Source organism: Rhipicephalus sanguineus, chromosome 3 (assembly GCF_013339695.2).
Source record: "Rhipicephalus sanguineus isolate Rsan-2018 chromosome 3, BIME_Rsan_1.4, whole genome shotgun sequence".
NCBI classification, from domain to species: domain Eukaryota; kingdom Metazoa; phylum Arthropoda; class Arachnida; order Ixodida; family Ixodidae; genus Rhipicephalus; species Rhipicephalus sanguineus.
The window spans coordinates 149091313-149112922 of NC_051178.1; the positions used below are offsets into that span (position 1 = coordinate 149091313).

The following is a 21610-nucleotide window of genomic DNA, read 5'->3' on the forward strand; positions in this document are numbered from 1 at the left end:
CTGAACCAACTAAACCTCATATAATTATCTTGCCAATGCGCTCTAAAATGTTGTGGTGCGCACGTGACTAGCGTAAATGTTGTTGTTTAACCGCCAGACAGCAAAAGCAAGCGCACTGTTTCATGTTTACGTCCGCGTCTGAGTTGTGTGCGGTGAGTTGGTTGCTGTGTTGCTGAGTGCACACTGCAAACATGAATTTTTTGCCTTCCTTTATGCTTGCTGATACCGCTATTTGAGAGATACTTGAAGGAAAGAAAAGATTATTTTCTTTCTTCTATGGAGCCATACAGGCCAATACATGATCACCCGTGGGCACGCCAGGGCACGTCGTAATGATCAGCGCAATCGCGGTGGCATCGACATTCACGTTTATCATGGCGGCTCTTAGGCAAGCGGCGTTCAACCTGTGCTTTCGCCGGCAAAATTTTGTCAAACTTTACGCCGGTGCCACCGCCGCTTGTATACATTGTGCCAGCCTTTCCTACCAATGTTCCAGGACGTCGCAACTTCGTCCACTTGGCTCGCCAGTGTGTGCTGATAAGACTCTCCAGCGATATTCAGCACCGGCGCTATGTGCTCACTCCGTCCGCCGATGCTCATCACGAAGCGAAAACAGCTTCAATTTGATGAAGAATCCGAACATAGTGTGGCCAAACTTAATACTTACGATCAAGAATTGGATACAAACTATATTCATCATCAAGCCCTACTTGGACGCGACTTTCAATCAGCGCGAGTTCCTTGACGGTGCCAAGCAGGTGATAACGCCTTCTTGTACTTCTATTGTAACGGCTTGGCGCTGGCGTAAAGCTTTGCTAGGCCTTGAGCAAACTGAAGGGATCGTTGTTCCTTTGTGTCCCATCACAGGTACCCGATGTCATTTGTGTTTGTAGGCAATGACGTACGTTTCGGTTCTGATGGCTAATGGAGACTTCAAATCCATGGAAGGCCTGGTCACTAACGATGCAAGTACACCACGCGCTGAAAATTGAAAACTTTAAGCTTGCAACGTATTATGCACCGCATGCACTTCTTGTAGCATCCGTCTTGCATGTTTGCATCATCACATGGCGCTTGGGCATTGTCGTTTAGGGATTGACATTGCTGTGCAGGTTGCCGTCTGCAGCCCAGGCAAAGTGCTGCTCCTTGAGTGTCGAACAACGTCAGAGACTGGCCGTCAAGTTGTCCGATATCTACTTTTGCTTCTTATACCAAATTGGTATCATTATGGATGACAGTAAGTGACCTTACAGTGACGGTTTGTTACATCGTCATTCCATCAAAAGCAATAAATAAATAAATAAAAAAGCAACTGGTTTTCATTAGAAATAACAGATGCTTTCGATTTGCAGACAGCAACCAAAGATATGTGGAAGCCACTGTTGTCTACCACTACATGCCAGGACTAGAAGAGGCACGGCGAAATCCCGAAATGGTGGAGCACCTTCAAGATAAGGTCCATGTTGCCAACTACAGGTGCTTCACTTCAGTCTTCCTGTGCTGTTGTTTGTAGTATGCATTTTTGACAGACACGGGCATAATCATTCATTTGCTTCCGGTTTACAAGCAGCAGTGTGCAGCTTGTGCAGTGGTCACAGTTCTAGCATATTGTTACCAGATGTGTACACCTTTCATGCAGTTGTGAGGCTGGTGGGACTTCATTTAGCAAAACCAGCAAGGAACAAATGTCGGCTGCCTTCTTCAATTTCATATGTCAGCTTCAGCCAACAGACATACAAATAATAAAAAAAAAGCCTGCAGCAAAATCATTCGTTGTGCAAGTTTTTGCATTCGAAAGAGTTCTTTGCACGGTTGTGAGCAGATTGAAAACTAAAAAAAAAAAATGTTTACTCTTGAAAACCAACTATTCTACTTCCAATGTGGAACGTGTCCGTAAAGGTGACTCTAGTTCTGCAGTTTACTCGCCCCTTGACAAACAAGCTACAAACCAACGGAAGCAGTGCCTTCAATACATATGGCAGATGGTCGCCAGAATGCATGCTTTCAAACCATGGAAACCTTGGCATTTAACGTCACATGCAAATCGGGCAATAGTTGTCATTTCATAGTGTACCAATTTCGAGCTCTAAAATGAGGAAAGGTTGCAAAAGGGAAACATTGTCATCCACCAATTTCTGGTATATAGCTATAAGGAAACCTGCACAAATTCTTCAATAAGGACACTTCTGTGCCAACAGTTTTTCCCTTTCTTGATCCTTCTTCTTCTTCCATAGAACTGATTTTAAGTGGGACACGAAGTGAAACAGGGGTGGGAAATTGGCGTGTGGTCAATTAAAAAAAATTGCTGCTGTAACTAATTTATAAAGGACCAAGTTACTTATGAGGCTGAACGCTTAAAAAACAAAAAGGTGCACACATGGCAGCCATCTCTTCACTACTCACTCTCTTTATTTTGAGTTCAGAAATTTCGCTCGTGTTCCATGCAGTGGTCCCTTCTTTACTTGGCTGCAGCAATTAGGGCTCTGCCACACATGTGCAATTAGGCTGCTTGTTTATGCTTAATGTTTACATCAGAATAAAAAAGAAAGATTAAATGGAGAGTGGAGCTTGTCTTATTTTTGAGTTCCAACTTACCATATTTGCAGTAACTCTCGTATGTGGGGCATGACTTGTGTGCAATGGGCCGATGACCAAAATTGCTGCTTTGACTTACAGGTAGAGAGATTTCATTCATGTGAATGATATGACAAACCCTCCCTGTTGGCCATGCGATAATCTTCATGCGCCTGGCCATTATCACACTGCTCGTATTACTTTCGTTGAAGGAAATGTAGAACCCTTGCTTGATATGACACCTTGTGTTTGAACAATGTACCCTTGTTTTTCAGGTTCATTCGGGATTATACTAAAGGCGCAGAGAGTGACTGGACTATCAATCAGCTAAACCACTTCAAAATGGCAGCAGTGCCTTGAGCAATTGTGGAAGTTTCCACGTCTGCAATTTGGAATGTTTACTGCGAGCTTATGTAGATTGGCACTGGTTACTATATGGCCAGTTGTATGTGCTATACAGTCATTAAAAATTTGTGTCTGCAACTGAGTTCTTAATGGTGCCAACTGTACATTCTAAACCTTTTTTTTTTCTTGTTGCTAATTTTAGATGTCATTGTGGAGCAGTTCAATCTAGCTACACTAAAATGAAAACTAAACACATAGCGGGCCACATACCTTAGCCAAGAAGTTTTGAATCCATCGCTAAGCAGCAGTACTTGAAGAAAAAATGCTTCTAGTACCGAGTACAGTCGCACAATAAAAAAATCAAAACAGGCAACTCAATCCTCACTAAACATTTATTTAATAAGAAATTTTGAAACAAAAAAATAAAAAGAACAACGTGACCATCCGACCTGTCTTGGGCAGCTTCTACTGCTGCGGGCTCATACTTTATAAATGAAGCACTGGATTTGGCCATGTAGCACAGGCTCAGCAACAGTTTTCAAACAAAACGAAAAGGCATGCGTTCTTACAGAACTTCATTATCACTGGCACACGTTGCCTTCACTATGGATTAAGCAGCATGGCGGATATGCCACAATCGAGGTCCACTTCGAAAAAAGAAAAACAGTAAAAAAATAAAGATGACAAAGAGAACATTCTAGTCGCTCTGCAAACATCTTCGTCCTAGGTGCACTCCATTATTTATTCATTTATTTAAACTGTCTCTTTCAGATGTTTACTCTCTTGGGATGCCGACATTGGTGCTAGCAAGCTTTTACAGCTTAAGCACGTCAGACCTCGTTAGAACAAACTACAGCTTCACATCACAGCCATTCCTACAGCTGGAATGCAGAACAGAAAAATTGAATTTCAAGTCATTTGCTTTAGCCTTAAGCAGCTGCCACCATTTAAGCGAAATAAGGCCTGAGTATGTCTCGGGATGGCATAAGTCAAACAAGGTTGAAGATGGCAGGCATTGAGGAGTACAATGGCACGGGCAAGTACAAGCAACAGGGAAACGTAAAAGCATGTGGAAAAATTGCATCACCGCACGGCACATGGTTCAGAGGTGAACAATTGTGTTCAACATCACATTGTTTTCAAACAGTGCACATTTTGCAGACAGGCATCAAATCTAGAAAAATACCACATACTGTGTAGTACTACTTTGACAGAGCCATGGCACCATGACTGGCAGATCTCACCAGAGTTAGTAAGGTGTGCAATGCTGCCTCATGACCTCACTTCGCTCCTCGAGGCATGAATGGCTTCTTTCACATTGCCCAAGGCTAAACAGTAAGGTGGCTGTGGTTGGCTTCTGTTAGGGGATCATCCAAAAGTACACACCTTGAGAAATAAATGTGCCTACATGTGCCATATTTAATGGAGATTACCATACTGAACCAAACGGGAACGCTACAACGCTGGAGAGATCCTTCAGTCATACTGCCGTCAACCAAGGTGGGCACTGTCTTTACCAAAGCAATGTTGAACTTACAGAATTCAAAGCCCAGCGACCAATGTGGAATAACCCGCATGTCTGTAAGATGGGACGTAAGCAGCCAACTAAAAACCAAGCACCGTGCTGTAATGTGGCTACGATGGTGCATTTTGCTACACACTCCAACAGCACACAAATACATCGTTCCCAGCTGTACTATGTCGGTCGCCAACAGCGCAGATGCATGACGGGAAAGAAAATATGGCAGTAGTAAAGGAACTGACCATCACAAAAAAGGTAAAATACACGCATAAAAAAGGGGCTCCATACGCTGAACAGAGTGCGAGGAACTGAAAGTTCAAATCTTGGAACACCAGCTAAAATTATGCTGGTACAAGGCACTGGCACATGCTAATGGCCACATGCATAACACATCTCTTTGCCAACAGAAGTGATGCTATTATTTGTGAAACCGCACATGTGCACATGATTTTTGCACTTGTAAAGACATGCCTGTTAACAGATGAATTGCATGTACCTGATCCGACATTCCAGTGTAAAGACTGGGGAAATTTAAAAGTCATATTGTACATATGTATATAGTAGCTGAAATGCATAAAAACATCCGGTTCCCTGTAGATCAGATAGTAAGTAAATTCGCATCTTGGCATAGAATACAGTGAACAGAGACGTCATCGGCATTGCATACCAAATACTGGAGAGCATGCGTGGTCTTTGTGCTGGCATGAGCATGCCTGTTGACAAAATAGGTATGCAATATAAGCAAGCTTCAAAATACAGAAATCCTCAAGAAAGCTTTAAAAATGCGCTGTTGTAGTCAGAATGCATCAAGACTGCCACGAAAATTCCCATCCCAAACACCATATGTTCCATCATCACATATGTATATTGCAGTGATCAGTAGGCATCTCATGCCAAAATATCCCTTGGAGCTTGCTGTCGATTGACTGACAAATCTCTCCCCCATAAACCTCCTCCCCCTAAAAAAAATGAAAGAGAGAGAGAGAGATGACTAGAAAAATTACAGTGCTATTAATAACAAACAGTGCTTTTTCTGAGGAGAAAACATACTCCTCACCTCCAAAACAACTACTGCTGTACATACAGTGCATTAAGAACTGTTGTGCCTTGCCTTGTATTCATTTGGGCCAAATCCAGCAGCTTACAAATTATTGCAACAACAACACGCACAATGAAATAAAAAAAAAGTCCTCCTCTCTACTAGCCAAGCAGCACAAGACGGAAAACAAGCGGAAAGACTGATTGCCTTTTCTTCGAAGATTGGTCTCTCTAAAACTGCGAACAAACAAATGTTGTTCAGGCCAGTGGGTGTGTACATAAATAAACATGGCAAAAAATCGACTCTTTCGTCAAACACGAGAGGGCAGGACGCGGTGCCCTAGCCTCTTCACACCTTGATTACACAGGGCAGACTAACTGCACTTTATCTGAACTTCGGTTATGGCTTGTTTAAGAAAACCACGCTTCAACCAGTCTCAGAACTAGTTTTCTTCTATTTTCTTTCCTTTGTGCAACGACGCAAAAGCGCTTTGGGACACAGCCGAAGTTTAGCCTAACCACAGTTTGCCTGCCCGTTAATCCAGGGTACACCGACGGATCTTCCCTCCTCGCCGACGGAACCGTGGCCGACTGCTTCAAGCAGAACTGTGGCACACTACTCTGATGCTGCGTGCTCGTTGCACATCTATGGCATCTGGTATGTGCTCGACACTTGAACAAACCAAATGTCGTCTATACCTAGTATGTACAAAGCCCTCTATGTACAAGTATGCACAAGCAACTACATGCAGTGCAGCTGGATTCCAGTGCAGCCCCCTCGGAAGCACACCGATGCCGCCGCATGTCCTTTTCTCAGCCGTGGTGGCCACCTCCCCCCCTCCCCCTCCCGCTTCAGAGCTTTTCCTCCTTGATATAGGTCTCCTAGTGCATCGGTGTGGTGGCTGTTACCCAGAAGACACACTCTCTGTATGCCACGTCCGCTCTTCTTGTATCCGCTCAAAGCAGTCAAACATGAAGAGGAACTGTAAGATAAGAGCAATGCAAGGGGCCAGAGATACTGTAAGTAACAATTGCTTCAGCACACATATCTTAGTAATAGCTGATCAAACGTTAATGGCAACAATGTTCACATCATGCAAGAAAAATAAATAAGCCACAACGCAGTAGAAGTACGTATGACAAAAATACTAAAAACTGTCCCATAGTTGGAGATCACTGGAGATTCATAGCGGGTAAATGCAAAAATGGCTGCCCATTATAACAGCAATTGGTCACAGCAATATGAACTTATAATGGCACTGGAGCCGTAGAAAATAGTTAAATTGTGTTGCCACTAAAATTCCCTTTTCCCACTTCTCAATAGTAAAGACACCTTTTAGGATCATACCTATCCAAAAGATTGATCAATGACTGAACACGGTAAAATGACATGCTTACAACATACATATTTTTCATAGCCTTGTAACTGCACAAACATATACGCGTGCTGAAATTTTGCATGAAAACACATTTGTGTTGTATGCAAGCCTCGGTCTAGCAAGCATCTAAGTGCCTCTTACAAAAGCTCCCAACACTTTCCTTCAATCCTAACAGTGTCCTGTGTGTATCCAAAATCTACTCGGAAGAGGAACGGGAGTTGAGGCTTTATTTGCCCTCTGCTCAGCAGTAAATTGTCAGATTTTATGCAATGTCAACCTCCACAGCAGCAAGACATTAACACTGCATCCATGCTACAGTCAAACCACAACTCACATAAGGTGTGAAGATTTTCACCCAGCGCGGCTTTTTGTCAGGTCGGGTGTACTGGAATGCAAACGCCATGCCTTCTTCATCAACCTCCCACTCGGCCACGGTGTCCCATGGGAACTCGATCACTTGTGCCTGCACAAGTGTCATGTTCTAGACTGTTATCGCGCGGCTTACGAGAGTACGTACAGCAGTAGCTTGCTAACTCCAAGTAGTAAAAAGTGGAAAAAAGCAGCAGAGTAGAAAACTTGCAAAACACGCAAAAAATAGTGAAGAAACAATAATATGTTACAGTAGACTGTCAGTAAACAGAAGTCTTTCAAATGTAATCGCTGTTTAACAACTGCCTCTTGTATGATTCCTTTCATACTTGAAATCTGCACCACTGCTCATCTCTCAATAAAGGCAACTCGTGTTAAACAAAACATACATTCACGGTCCCTTCTGGTTCTGTTTAACGAGAGTCTTCTATACAGTCGAACCCGTTTATAACGAACTCGAAAGTATCGCGAAAAGTGGTCGTTATATCAGTAGTTCGTTGTATATGGACTCGCCCTTAAAAACGTGCGCTTAGCGGCCAAGCCGGTTTTTTTTTCTTTGCACTTTTATTAAAGTGCTAACAACCCCTTCGGTGACAAAACTAAGCCTTTTCGCGTCGTGGAGCGACGCCTGCTGCGTGCTCACGAGTGAATTAACCGCCTTTACAATGAGCTGGCACCGTTTCACCGAAGCGTGGTACCGCGATGTGGAGCCGATTGTCCCTGACTAGTTGCGTGCAGCGCGTTACCTACTCGGCTCGCGGAGTCACTGCCGGGCCGCTTGCTGTATGCCGTATGCGCGCGCTTGTACGTTCTTCGTGTTTGCTTCACTCCGGACCGCGCACGGGTGCGGCGACTAGCCTCTTCGTTCAACGCGGCGAAAACAAGCATTTTGCAAGCAACGCGCACTCTAAGTCTCCGCGATGCTCTCGCGGCCCTGCACGACGATGCGCGGCGCACTTGATTTGTCACCTAGTCAAACAAGCAGTATACGCTCGCTGTCAGTGCATCGACGTTTCTCGGTACCCGCGCCGCTCAACAACAGCGAGCAACTTTTGTTTCTACAAAGCAACGCGCACTTTAAAGCGGTCTCGCATGACACGGCGAACTTGCGAACGGCAGCATGGCGCGCTCGTACCACCATCAATCTGCAGTGTGCGGCGTACGCCACACGCGCAGCCGAGCAGATACCTACAGATGACTGTGATAAGGTTGTCGGCTGTAAGTCATAATGGCATGTTCATCGACGGCTGCCACCTCGCCTTCGCTCTTCTCTGATGCTTATCCGCGAAGGCATCGCCGCAATCGCGCGGAAGTCGTAATCACCGATCGACTGGTCTCTGCCGTTACCGATAAGACGGACGACCTTTCGCGGCACATTGTGGCGTCAACGAGTTTATGGACGCAGTGAACCTTTTTGCGATGGAAAGTTATCGCGGTTATCACTCCTTGCATTTATGCCTTCTTGCGTTCCAAGGCATTGTTTGGTTCATCGCAGGCGGTCGTAGCTGCAGAGAATGGCGCCAGGAAAGGTTACCTGCGAAAGCTGACCGCAAGGCTTCATGCTGCCTACTATTTTTTTTTTCCTCACTGCCATTCTGCCACTGAAGAAACGTCTGGAAAGTGAGCGACCTCGCTCGCAGCGTCCGAAATCTGCGTGCGGTGCTCGCCGATCAGGGATATCTTAGTCACAAGTAAACTGAAGCGGGGCACGCGAGAGCGCGCGCCCCTGTCACGCTTTAGAAGGCATGTTTTAACTTTTTTTCGCTTCGTGTGCGCCATATTTTTACCGCGACCGCGTCTGAAGTGTTCGTTGTAAAAGTAGGAGGCTTTGAAAAATGTTCGCTATATGTGGACGCAGCTTCAATGGTTAGCATAGGAAAATCGTAAGTGCACCCAAATATGGTCGTTATAACCGATAGATCGTTATATCTGGGATCGTTATAAGTGGGTTCGACTGTATATTAACGAATCACACAACATCAAGCTGCTTGCTCTGGTTATATGGTCAGTTCGTCAAACAGTGCTAACTGCCTACCATGCCTACCATGTATCATGTAGAGATCATTGCCAAATTGTCTATCTTTCACCGGTTCTGCATTTCCGCTCCCCAACCGAAGCGGCACAGCCTCACCTCCAATGTGCCGTCGTCTCGGCATGCCTGTAACTTGAGGCCATCGATCCCCACAGTAGAGACGACGTGGCCATCCTTGCGTGCATCACAGGTGCAGTGTGGAAAAGACAGCTCCCCGTAGCCTTCCAGAGTCCTAGCGAGTTGCAAGTACTGGGGTAACACCAAGGACGGCGAGGTAAAAGAAGGAAGTACCATCGTACATTAAAATACTGCACGTAACAAGCACAAAACAGATCACGAGTGCAAGGGCTGCCCCTCTCTGCTGTAAAAAGCTGTGCACAAGATATTTGATTTAAATGAAGGCATTTGGTTGTTGCATTTTAAGCAGAAGCAAAAGATTCAGACTAGGGGTGTGCGAATATCAAATTTTTCGAATACGAATCGAATACGAATATCCACCTTCGAATATCGAATCGAATATCGAATAACAAAGGAAAAATGCCTCCACAGTAACAATATTTTATTTAACATGTAGCTATTTGGAAAAAAAGACACATTAACAGCCTGACTGGCAACAAAACATACACTGCTATCTCCAGAACACAATGTCCAGGCTAGCACAATGCACATCACAACGCAAACAAATATCACGGCACAATGAAAGTAATGACTAGATGTTATCATGAAGAAATATGAGCTGCTCCACATGGTCAGGCAGCAGGCGCTCCCTTTTAACAGAGACACCCCCCACACCTGCCACTGAAAAGGCACGCTCGTTTGGAACAGAAGTGGCTGGTATAGGCAGGTACATGGGGCAAAGCTTTGCCATACTGCGGTATCTGAAGGTGCCTACAGTCCGCCACCAGTCACATGGGTCACTGTCTTTCTTCAGAAGTGGTCCCGCATAGTGAACGAGTGGTAGTGCGGCACGTTACGGCCGCATAATATTGAAAATGTACGGCTACATGATCGCCAACAGCGCTGCACGTCGGTGATGCACCAGCAATAAATCATACGTATTGGGGCGCTCGTCGCAGGCAGAGATCGTGCCTCCGTGTACTTACGATGTTTATCGCCCCTCTCGGCAACGTTTTTAGCTATACGAACGCAGCAGAAATGTGGAAGACGAGTTATTTTATGCATGATAATCGAATCGCATATTCGAAGTTATCGAATATTCGAAACTTTTCGAATACACGATTTTCGAATCGAATACGAATATTTCGCATGTAATATTCGACGAATATTCGAAACTTTCGAATATTCGCACATCCCTAATTCAGACGGAACAAAGCAAAAGTTCAGCTAACTATAGCTAACCAAGAAAATGTGAGGATCAAGCTCGCAAGAGGTATGCACAGTGCACAACAAAAGCCATCTTACACAAAAACAGGTTACAAGGTGCATGCTCACAATAAAAGATTGAGTAATAATAATATCTGGGGCTTAACGTCCCAAAACCACGATATGATTATGAGAGACGCCGTAGTAGAGGGCTCCGGAAATTTCGACCTCTTGGGGTTCTTTAACGTGCACCTAAATCTAGGTACACGGGCCTCAAACATTTCCGCCTCCATCGAAAATACGGCCGCTTAAAAGATAGAGTAAGCATTCAGCAGAGCCCAAACTAATTTGCCAGGCTTTAAAGAAGTATTGAAACGAATTTTAAATATTCTCTGGTGGTTGCTATAAATAAAAGCATGGGTGTCGAGAACCCTAAAAAGAGTGTCGTAGTGCTTGGGAATGCATTGAATATATCTTTAGTACCGCTACCTTAAAACAGGAATTTCGGTTTCGGCATTGAGTGGGCGGCTTCGCAGTGACGTCTCAACACAAGTCTGACGTCACGCGAAGACTGCAACTCACGACATACTAGCAAGAGCTGTCAGTTTGCTGTCAGTCGCACGTGGTTCACGTAAACGACGACGAGTGAATTGTCGTCCAGAGACTCTGACAGCGATGCTTGCGATTTAGGCTGCAAGCAGGATGCAGATTTTGCAAACCCAGTGAATTGTGTTGACTTGTCGTAATAATGTCCATTGTGGTGGGGCTGGCTTGCGGATGCTGGGTGATGAAAACTTTAAAATCAAAGTAAAATATTTTATACATGTTGTCTGGCCCTGGTGTGTGGACAGCGTTGGTAGTGCACTCCATGGAAACGAAAAATATCCCTTTTGGGGTGCCTCAAAATCGTGTCAGTACTCCTTTAGGCATTAATCCTAAAAAAAATTAAAATTTTCGATTTTCTGAAAGCATAGTAAAAGAGTTCCTATCATTTACACAATTCCTCCGCAAGGATTCGATATTTCGCTAAAAGAATTTTTTTATCACACCTCACTGAAGCTTTCCTTGTTATATTTACTGGACCATGCACCCATAGCAAAATACTTGGAAGGTGACGCAGAGGAGGAAACAAATGAATTGGAATAACTCACTTCCATTTTCCGTGAACAATCCTGTAGTGCCTTAAGTTCGTAGAGCTTGTTGCCCGGCTTGATCTGTCCCTTGTTTACATCATCAATGGCCTGCAACAAAAAATTTTATGTTTCAAGAAACACTTCTTGCACCTGTGTCGATGCGTGTCTGGCGCAGACAACGTGCATTTATTCGACCATGAGAACTTTAGAAGCTCCATCGCAAATCAGGGCACCTAGAGACAGATTAAATAATTATAGCTGCTTTTGCACCACGAAACCCAACATAGCGAACTAAAAATTACAGCACTAGAGGACAGTGTTAGTGACTGTTAACACATATAATACATAGCTGCTAGAGAATAACATGCCACAAGAGGCAAGCTGCTGGTGACAATGCAAAATATTACAGCTCATTTCAATGAAGGTCAGAAGGTACAGCGACTGAGAACTTCAGCGTAAGATAGAGATTGCTGTTAATGTATTGGGCCTTTCAGATGCAACAGTGTGTTAGCTGACAAACATGTTTTAGCTTTGAATGGGTGCCACAACTTGATGTGACCACCAAAACGCAACGAAAAAGTTGCAGCAGCCCAGAGTACTCAAGGCAGAACTACTGAAACTGTTTGATGATGAAGGGCTCAGCAAACACTCTTGTGGCAAAATCTTCGAGATGTCTGGGGTTTTCATGAACAAAGCCAATCTGAATCTGAAACATCCCAGCATTCCCATGCATACAACAGCATCGCAGTGCAAGTTTTCCCTCTATGTAATTGTAAGGAACTCTATGACCATACAGTTCGCACTGATGATGATGATGATGGTGATGTGGACTGTGCCGCTTTGTTTCGGTTGACCACGAACACTGTGTTTGCTCTTTTGCGTTACGCATTTGTGGCGTTTCATGCACTATGAGGATTATCCAAATTAACCGGGCTGCAGCGAAATATTACAGAATTAACGAGAGTTTTATGCCATTAAACGTTGCGTATGCTTGCCGAGACCAGAGGACAAGTTCGAATTTATGAGCTTTTACTAGAAACACGGCGACCTTGACGTGTTTCCAGCCTTTCGTCGTCCCAGCACATGTAAGCATGGCCTTTTAGATCGGCACATGCCACTCGGAGATGCCGTCAGTGGCAGTGTGATTTGGACACCCCTTACTGCCACCCAATCTTATGTGCCTCTGAGCACCGCAAACTGTCTGAATTAATTGAAGTATGACCAAATACATCCGAATTAACGAGAGTTTTGTGTGACAGTAGTATGTACATGTTTCATAGGACTAGAGGGAATGTAGGAATTAATAGAACTTTAGAATTAACAGGGGCTGAAATAAAGAGGTTTTACTGCACAAACTGCTGTGACGGGTGCAGACTAGATGGCAACTACAGTTGTCACCACATTTAATAGTAGTTGCCAATGCCAAACTGGCTTGACACTTGCAACAAAAAGCAAATTAAGCAAGACAGCAGCAGCACCCACCTGCCAGAAGAAGAATGTTGCAGCCAAGGGATAAGCCTGGGCGAGTGACTCCTCCAGTTGGGTGGTGAAAAGCCACTTGCGCACCAGGAGACAGGTAGATGTGGCCGTAGAGTAGTTCTGGATGTACAGGTTATGCGGGAACTCGTTGGGGCCCAGCCGGCGCTCGAAGCCGTACTCCACAATCTCAAACAGAGCAAAGTAGCGCCAAACTTCCTGCGGCAAGCCGGCCTTTTCCACCACTGCTTGATACACCTGCAAAACAATGCACACATACTACGTCTACAAAAAATGCCATGTTTTTGGTTGTCACAAGATGAAGAAAAGGAGGCCGACAAATGTATGGCGTTGAGAGCAGAACCAAGTCGTTACATTTCAAAGATGATAGTTCTTGTTAGACCATGAGTAAATTAACGAGTCTCAGCCATAAAAATTTATGGTGGAGGTGTGCAGTATTTGACCAGATAGCACAGTTCTGAAATCGCATCTTTGCTGAGTCACTGCCTTGCTGGTCCGCCTCCATTACCGTATTTACTTGATTGTAACGCGACCACGATTGTAACGCGAAGGGTGACCTTTCACTGCGTCCAGCAAGAAAAAATAGAATTTCGGTATTCGATTGTAACGCGAGGGTCGACTTGAGGTAGCAGAAATCTGCAAAAAAACTCGCGTTACATTCGAGTAAATACGGTACAACCACAGGTCGAGATGTCTCACGCCTAACACAAAGTTTGGTTACGAGAACGGAAATCTAGGCGAGTTTGTACGAATGCATCACAGAGCAGGTAGCACAAAAAAATATGTAGACACAAGCCAGGAACTTAAACATGGGACGGGGATCCTGACTTATGTCTACGTATATTTTTGCACTGCCTGCTCTATGATGCATTCATCTCTATGATCCATTCCGAAAAGATCCTTGTGCATTCAGAGGCGAGTCTGGCAAGTGTTTGAACAAATAGCTCACATACCACAAATGGACGAGCAACTACAAAATTCTGGTGTCATGTTTTTCTTTATGGACATGGCACATGTGTGATTCAATAACCGCAAAGACGCCTTTATGTTGCAGGGTAGGTTTGTGGTCAAAATAAAGGAGTGCTTTGACGATTCTGTCACAAAAAGCAACAGGCTGAACAAACACTGCTTTAAAGAGCTCAAGTTTCAGGTATGAGATGCAGAACATATTGTTGAAGCAATACTGAAGTGCTCCAGAACGTTCAACTCCCGCATGTCAGAGAAGGACAAAGTTGGCTATTTTTTGAAAGAAAGTGCTGCAAGTGCACCTTTGCACAGTACATGTTTCATGGCAGTGCCACAGTTCTGAAACCCGCAAGACACACCATATTGCTCATAAATACGTTCAGCTACCAAATGTAACAACCGTAGCATTGCAGTATTGTTACATAGTAGTGACGTTGAAGAATTCAGCATCCAAGGCATCATCTAAAGACTGATCTCTTTACTGGGCAAACCTGTAGCAAGCAAAGCACGTAACACAGTGCGATGACAGTGGTGTGCATGGTCGTGCGTGGTTTCAGTGCACGCTTACGGAGCAGCCCGACGACGTGCAGCTTTTGCGATTTTTTTTTAACTGCCGACAACTGTGTCGTCACTACCAAGAAGATGTCAGACTGGTGGAAACTGTCCGCGACCACGGTGACAATGACGGATCTTCGGATGTCGACTCGTCACTGTCGCCACGCGCTTTGCCGTTTTGCGCCACACCACAGGTTCACGAGACCGTAGCCTCCGCGACTGGCTCCAGTAACACGTCGCGTTGCCGGAGCCTGTCTTGGAGGCCACGGCTAGATGATGATGGAGCAGCGTTGTATTGAGGTCCTACAAACGCACACTATTGCCATCACTCAAAAACAAGCAATAGAGCAAAATAATGCACTTTTTTGCCGCCAAATAAATGTTTCAGGTGAGCTCTGCCTTCAAGTCCCCTTGTGTTTAATTTGTGTGTTTATTTTCTGAATTTTCGTGCTGAAACTGGATATAATGAACACCTGTTTATAATGCAATTTTTCGGGACTTTGTCAATTTCGTTATATCCAGGTTTAACTGTATTCATTATGGTGGCATGAATTCTCACAAGCAGAACTTTAGTTTAACACTTTCAATCAGGAAAAGTGTATAAAGACATAAATAACTATACAGAGCACATTGCCTTATTAAAAACTATAGCAATGACACACACTTGATAAGAGTGCATTTGTACTTGAAGAAGTATACACTTCTCCAAAATTAAAAAAAAAATCAAATAAAAGTCATGTTTGAACTTTGCAATAGGCTGGAAGAAATGAGAGAAGTAGCGATGAAGGATGAAAATCACCGTACCTCTTCAGTGGTGCTGTTCTTGCGCACTTTCACCACTATAGTTGTTCGGTCAGGAAGTAGCACTTTGATGTCCACCAGTGATGCACTGCCACCCTTCATTCAGAGCCAAGGACAAAGAACAGAAAGTATGTTTAGTCAGGTGTAGAAGCAAAATAAGCATGCCAATATAATTTCCACTTGCCAGCCTCCAAGGGCTTACAATGCAGTATACTAGCATGCATCTACTTCACATTGTTCTTTCTTTTTTTAAGTGTCAATATCCTCATGTGTTCAATCTTGTGAAAGATAAGCTGTGCTAATGGACTTCATATAAGTTCTCTCATCATGACTTGCACTTTCAGTGAACCACCGGGCGCTACAAGTTGCCGAAGGCAACTACTCCATAGAGGTTGGTTGAAAAAGCTATTCATAGATGATAAAACAAGCAGTGTATTCTGCACCCATTGCTTAAAAACATTGTCAACTGATGGCATTACTTTCCAATACAGTGGAAGCCATAATTTCACTTGGGTTCTTTTGGGAAAATAGATCTTTTGATATTCCCATGTGATGTGAGTCAGCGCTCGAGTGATAACAGTTTTCCTTAGAGAGTATACTCAATATGAAAACTGCCTCGATGACAATTTTCCACATACCTGAGCTTTAATAAAACACTGTTTTTTAACTTTCACATCAAGTTCAGAAATGAAGCGTTGCTGTAGCTTTCAAATAACATACGCTCATATTTATGAGGAATTATCACCATAGAGCTTTGGCATAGAATCAATATGGCAGTGGAAGTTTGCACCCACACATGTGAAAAACACAATCAGTATGGATGTCCTCACAGTGCATGGTAGTCAATTGTGTTATTTACTTAATTCACCCTAAAGATACAAATTTATTTCACTGGAGACACACTTGGCAACAGCCATAACAGCACTTCAGTGACAAATATAATATTATGTACATGAAGAGCCCACACTAAAATATTGCAGACACGACCATGACAAGAAAAGTTAGATAACTAAGCTGTCACACTGGACGTATTTGCACATTTTTTTTCCCCCTTGTATGACTCACGTGTGGAATTGCCATTAGATGTGAGTCGTTGTCAATTATCCCACAAATATAATTTTTTCAGACTTATGTTTCAGTTAACTGTAGAAGTGAGAAATACCTTGTTTGTATAAATGTTATAACTTTTCTTACCATTTCAGCCCACGTACCATAATGCTCAAACCATGATGTAGGTTCCTCAATATATAAAATAAGGTAATGGCATCAAGCCAAAAAGTGAGAAACTAAGCAGCTTCCAATACTCACATGTTCGTCGTCCATGTCGGTGAGAAAATCCTGCATAGTATCACTTTCGGCAATCACTCGTACAGCACACACTGGATGGAAGAATAAAACCAAAGACTGCTTCAGAAACGCAGTCTTACGAATGCAGTCAAGTATGAGTGAATGAAATATCAACGCCCTGCTAACTATTGAGCTGATTTCATCAATGCAACTGTAAAATCTTAACCACAACTCAAAGCTACACTTTTACCATGAAAGAATGTTTGATGGGTTGGAAGAGGTAAACAACAAAACTTGGATGACAGTTGTCACACTAGCTCGGTGTGACGTCACAGATTTTAATTTAAAGGCTTCTGCCAGGGCATAGTTATATTTTTATTGGTAAACAGACTTAATTGTAGCGTAAAGAAGCCGGACTGAGAGAGTTTGAAGAATGTTGACTACAACATGACAGCACCTATACAAGAAGTACTTTGAAATCCGCAGCGTCGCATCGACACTCAGATGCCAGAGTATTCCCATACAAATTAAAGAGCAATGTAGCCTGACTTCTCTTCCAACAGTCTACCTCGTATCCCTGAAATCACCGTACAGGGGCATAGTCAGACATCTTTTCTGGGAGGGGAGGTCGACAATACTTTGTGAGCTTGTGCGTGCACGTATATATATACACGTGAACTTGAAAAATATCACGGGGGCAAGTTGGGGTTGATTCCCCCTGAAACGCTAGCGTCGCTGTAAACAGATTTTTGAAGGATCACTTCATCAAGTGTTTTCCGATATCACCGCTATGCAACTGAACAATGCAGCATACAACACATTACACACTGGGTACTGTGAATAAGCCACACCTTTTTCCAGGTACTGTTCGAGGCCTCTCCTTCGTGAATCCAGCTGCTGATCTGACAGTGAAAATGGCCATTTGCCCGGCAGCTTGGGGAAGGCAAAGTCCGGAAATTCCTTCTTGAGGTTCATGTGGAGAACTGAGAACTCGCGGTAGCGCCGTGAACATAGATGCCTTCCGGCCATGTAAATGTTGTACACCTACAGGGAAGTTTGCACGATGATGTCAATGAAAGCAAATTTCTTGCGGAGAATTAACAAGCTCATTTAACCACCATTAGTGTATACAAGATGTGCCGTGCTTTTTCTGCAGGCAAAAAGAACGATACATTCGCAACTTACACGATTACCTTAATTTCTTCAAAAATACTTTATGATAAAAACAAAGCATAGAGACAAATTTATAAATGTACAGATCATTCACAAATGCAAACTTATGATACCTGATGAATGATGTAAAAGTACAAGAGCTGTCTATGGTGCCACCAGGGTTGAACCTTTGGAAAAGAAATGTTTCCTTGAATAAAACCATCTGATGGAATTTTGGAAATGGTGTCGCTTTGAAATATTACTTTCCTCAAGTAAGCACAGAAGTATGCTACAATGAGTCCTATTTGCACCAATGTAACATTTACAATGCTGAAATACCATAAGAAACTGAAAAGTATGCGATCAGTCACTGCCTTCCCTGTGCTAGAAATGCTCACACAAAGCCCACAGTTTCTGTCCTTCATTAGCATTGTTACAAATGTACCAGCTTTAAACCACACCCCTTTTCACACACATAAGTAGAACTATCAAAATAAACACATTCAGCGAAGTGAAACATTCCTCAGCGATGCACCTTATGGAAAATATAAATGGGAACGAAAAAAAAATCTGCTACAATTTAACTGACATTTAACTACAATTTAACTGACAGGGGATGCGGTAACATTTAATATGTGCGCAAAGTAATAAATTCAGCGAAAGGAAAAGAACTAGCCACCCAGAAGCTAACAGTATGGCATTTCAACCCATTCCATGCTACAGACAGCTGGGTTCATTCATTTGTTTCTGGTAAGAATGGCTAAGAGCAAGTTTGGTTCAAAAAGAGTACTTTTAATTTTCTTGCAATATCATGCGCTTGGCTAGCTATCTATTGTGGAGAAAGAAAAAGTGCACTGGCAGATGGGTTCACTTATAATGATGTCACTGGCCATTGCAGCTATCCTGCTTGGCTTCATCGCCGAGATGAAAAGCTAGCTGACTTCAGCGATGAATCAAATGTTTTAAAAGATTACTGTTCAGTTACTTGGGAGAGCAAAGTCCTAGCTTCCAAAGCACTCAATGTTTTCTTCTTTTTTTAAACTGCAACCACATTCATGCCGCAATGTAGTGGTATAAGCACAATGTAAACAATGTCACCAAAAAGCATGCCTGCATCGCTTCCCATTTTGGGCATGTCCGGATAAGGCGACAAAGATTACCTAGGTGACCCACTTTTCCCAAAAATACATTCATCTCTGTCCTGCATAAATGAAAATTATATTTGAAAATTATGCAATCAGATCACCCAATCAATGATCTATTGCCCATGGCAGTGTTAATTCTCATGCATTTCATGACACTTCCACTCCACTTCTTTGCCATTGTCTCAACGAGCAGATGGTTCAATTACGTTTGAATTAATAATTACCTGGGGTTTAACGTCCCGAAACCACAATATGATTATGAGGGACACTGTAGTGGAGGGCTCCAGAAATTTCGACCACCTGGGGTTCTTTAACGTGCACCTAAATCTAAGTACACGGGCCTCAAACATTTTTGTCTCCATCGAAAATGCAGCGCCGCGGCCGGGATTCGATCCCGCAACCTTCGGGTCAGCAGTCGAGCGCCATAATCACTAGACCACCATGGCGGGGCCAATTACGAAAGTTCCACATTGTCATCTTTCCATCACTTCAGGTAACATCAATTATTTTCCTGAGTAGTTGTGAAATGCCACAAAATGCTCAAGATTATCCTTGTGCAGTCAACATGTGCCGCTTACATTAAATATTCACCTACACCTATTCCTGACCTATACTGTTCAGAGAAGACTATGTCTTGTTCAAGCAAAATTATGAAAGATGTCGGTTGATGCACCTTCCCTTTCCTTGTGCAATGATGAAGCACCCGCTGAGTGGATTGATGATACAGATACTGATTGTGCAGTGCTATTGGTACTCTGTACTTTGTATGGCACAGCTGTGTCATCCTTTCATATTAAATGCTGCTTGAATGAAAAAAAAAAAAGGAACACAAACTCCGAATGTTGAACATTTCTATGAGGTTGCGTAGCTGCCCCGATTAATAGTAACAAGAAACAAAATAATGCATTGTAGCAATCACACGGTTGTCACAAATCCAATTATGTACACATGCTACTGTACAGCAACGTTACGAGTGTGGGTTCTGCCCAATCTGCCACAGCATCAACAGAGGAGGCAATCCCCTTGTCTGTTACAGGTGCCAATGCTGTGACGAAAAAGCTTATGGTCGATAAAATTCAGAGCTTTTAACCTCAACATCACTACAACGTGCAACATTTCAATAAATTTAGTGCTCAAAAAACAATAACAAATAGTAGCAAGCATATGAAAGGACACTCACGCAGACACAGGTTCCTAATGAATGCAAAGTTTATATATTTTTTAATGATGCACCTAACTTATGCGGCAGTAAAGAATGAGTGGGGGTAGATGTACACTCACCACGAATTTGTCATTGGACCTCTCGAGATAATTGTAGTCCGGGATTGAGATGGGTAACGAGCGCTTTTCACTGTAGTCAATGTACGACACTCCTGAAGAGTCATCACTGGGCTCAAGGCGCTCGGCTTCCTGGCAATGGGGGGTAAAAGCAGCCTCCACATTAAGACCGGCTTCAAGCACGCAAGCGTCGCGCTGATCCACAGTAGCTGCTGCACGCAACTACGTTGTGACGTACCTGAGCAGTGACTGATATGACAGTTAGAGTAAGCTTGTCTCCGCCAGATTTGATGAGGTCCACGACCTGCTTGTGTGTTGCTCCTTCTACGTTAACCCCATTGCTAGAAGGCAATGGAAAATTGATAAGTGAGAGGATCAGAATGTAACAAGGACACATGATTCGCGAGCGATCGTTTCTTTCTGGCTAAAGCTCGCAGCCAAATTCCGTATCCAGCGTTTTCTTTTTTTTTCTATGCTCGCGCTTCAGGCATTGCCCGCTTTCACTTAGTGCTGAGAACAATGTCTCATCAACGTGCTCATAGTGCCATTCACGTGAAAATTACGCTTCAACTCCTCGTACCCCTTCTGCATCAGCTGCTACAAGTTGTCACGTCAATCGCTGTCGGCAGCGTTGTAAAGACTCAGTGATGCAGTGCTTATACGTAAGTGGCAAATGGAAGATAGGTTTTCGGTTCGGTCAGGCACCTTTTCGTGGAGCGGTCAGCTCGCGAACAAGCGAAAAACAGCACTGGCACAGAAAACACGGAAAAACATTAAGCCTAACTAAACTCTACCGAAACTGAACTTCGCTTCCGATCCACAGCCGTCAGCCACTGGCGCGTGAAGCACAACGTGAACGGGGCTTAACCTCAGATCAGCGAGAACCGCAAACACCAACAAAACAGCACAAGATGATGCGTACACTTCCAAGATCCTGTCTCCGCGTCGAATGCCAGCCTCCTCGGCAGCACCGCCTTCGAGCACCGCGCTGACATGCTGCAGGGGCGCGTAAAGTTCGCCGTTGATACTCTTCAAAGGGCCACCTTCACTGACTTGACCGCGCACATTGAAGCCAAACCCTGTCTCGGTCTTGCAGATGGTTACAACCCGCGGTCCTAACTGTAATGGCGTTATTATTTTCTCGTCGTTCGGAGTCCTCTCCGAGTCGCTGTCTGCCATTTTGGGGCGGTATCGGACAAAAAGCATCGCGGTCA

General features: G+C 43.7%; 2 protein-coding genes across 3 annotated transcripts; one reads left to right on the forward strand and one right to left on the reverse strand.

The window, feature by feature from the left end:
- Nucleotides 1–348: 348 nt before the first annotated feature.
- LOC119387451 (uncharacterized) lies at nt 349–3451 on the forward strand. 2 transcript variants are annotated; one of them, XM_049413514.1, is made up of 5 exons: nt 349–758; nt 894–978; nt 1127–1237; nt 1353–1476; nt 2850–3451. In XM_049413514.1, the coding sequence occupies exons 1-5, from the start codon at nt 375–377 to the stop codon at nt 2932–2934; spliced, it is 789 nt and encodes a 262-aa protein (XP_049269471.1). In that variant the 5' UTR covers nt 349–374; the 3' UTR covers nt 2935–3451. The 2 variants fall into 2 exon arrangements, 1 of the variants encoding a protein (XP_049269471.1); XR_007415421.1 differs by lacking the exons at nt 1127–1237; nt 1353–1476; nt 2850–3451 and having other exon boundaries at nt 868–962.
- Nucleotides 3294–21606, reverse strand: LOC119387448 (sorting nexin-27). The gene is made up of 11 exons (XM_037654842.2): nt 21319–21606; nt 20635–20737; nt 20400–20528; nt 17673–17865; nt 16843–16913; nt 15538–15630; nt 13198–13449; nt 11734–11823; nt 9359–9508; nt 7193–7321; nt 3294–6462 (listed from the first exon to the last, which is right to left on the reverse strand). Exons 1-11 carry the CDS (start codon nt 21600–21602, stop codon nt 6385–6387), a joined length of 1572 nt encoding a protein of 523 aa, XP_037510770.1. The 5' UTR covers nt 21603–21606; the 3' UTR covers nt 3294–6384.
- Between the last annotated feature and the right edge of the window lie 4 nt (nt 21607–21610).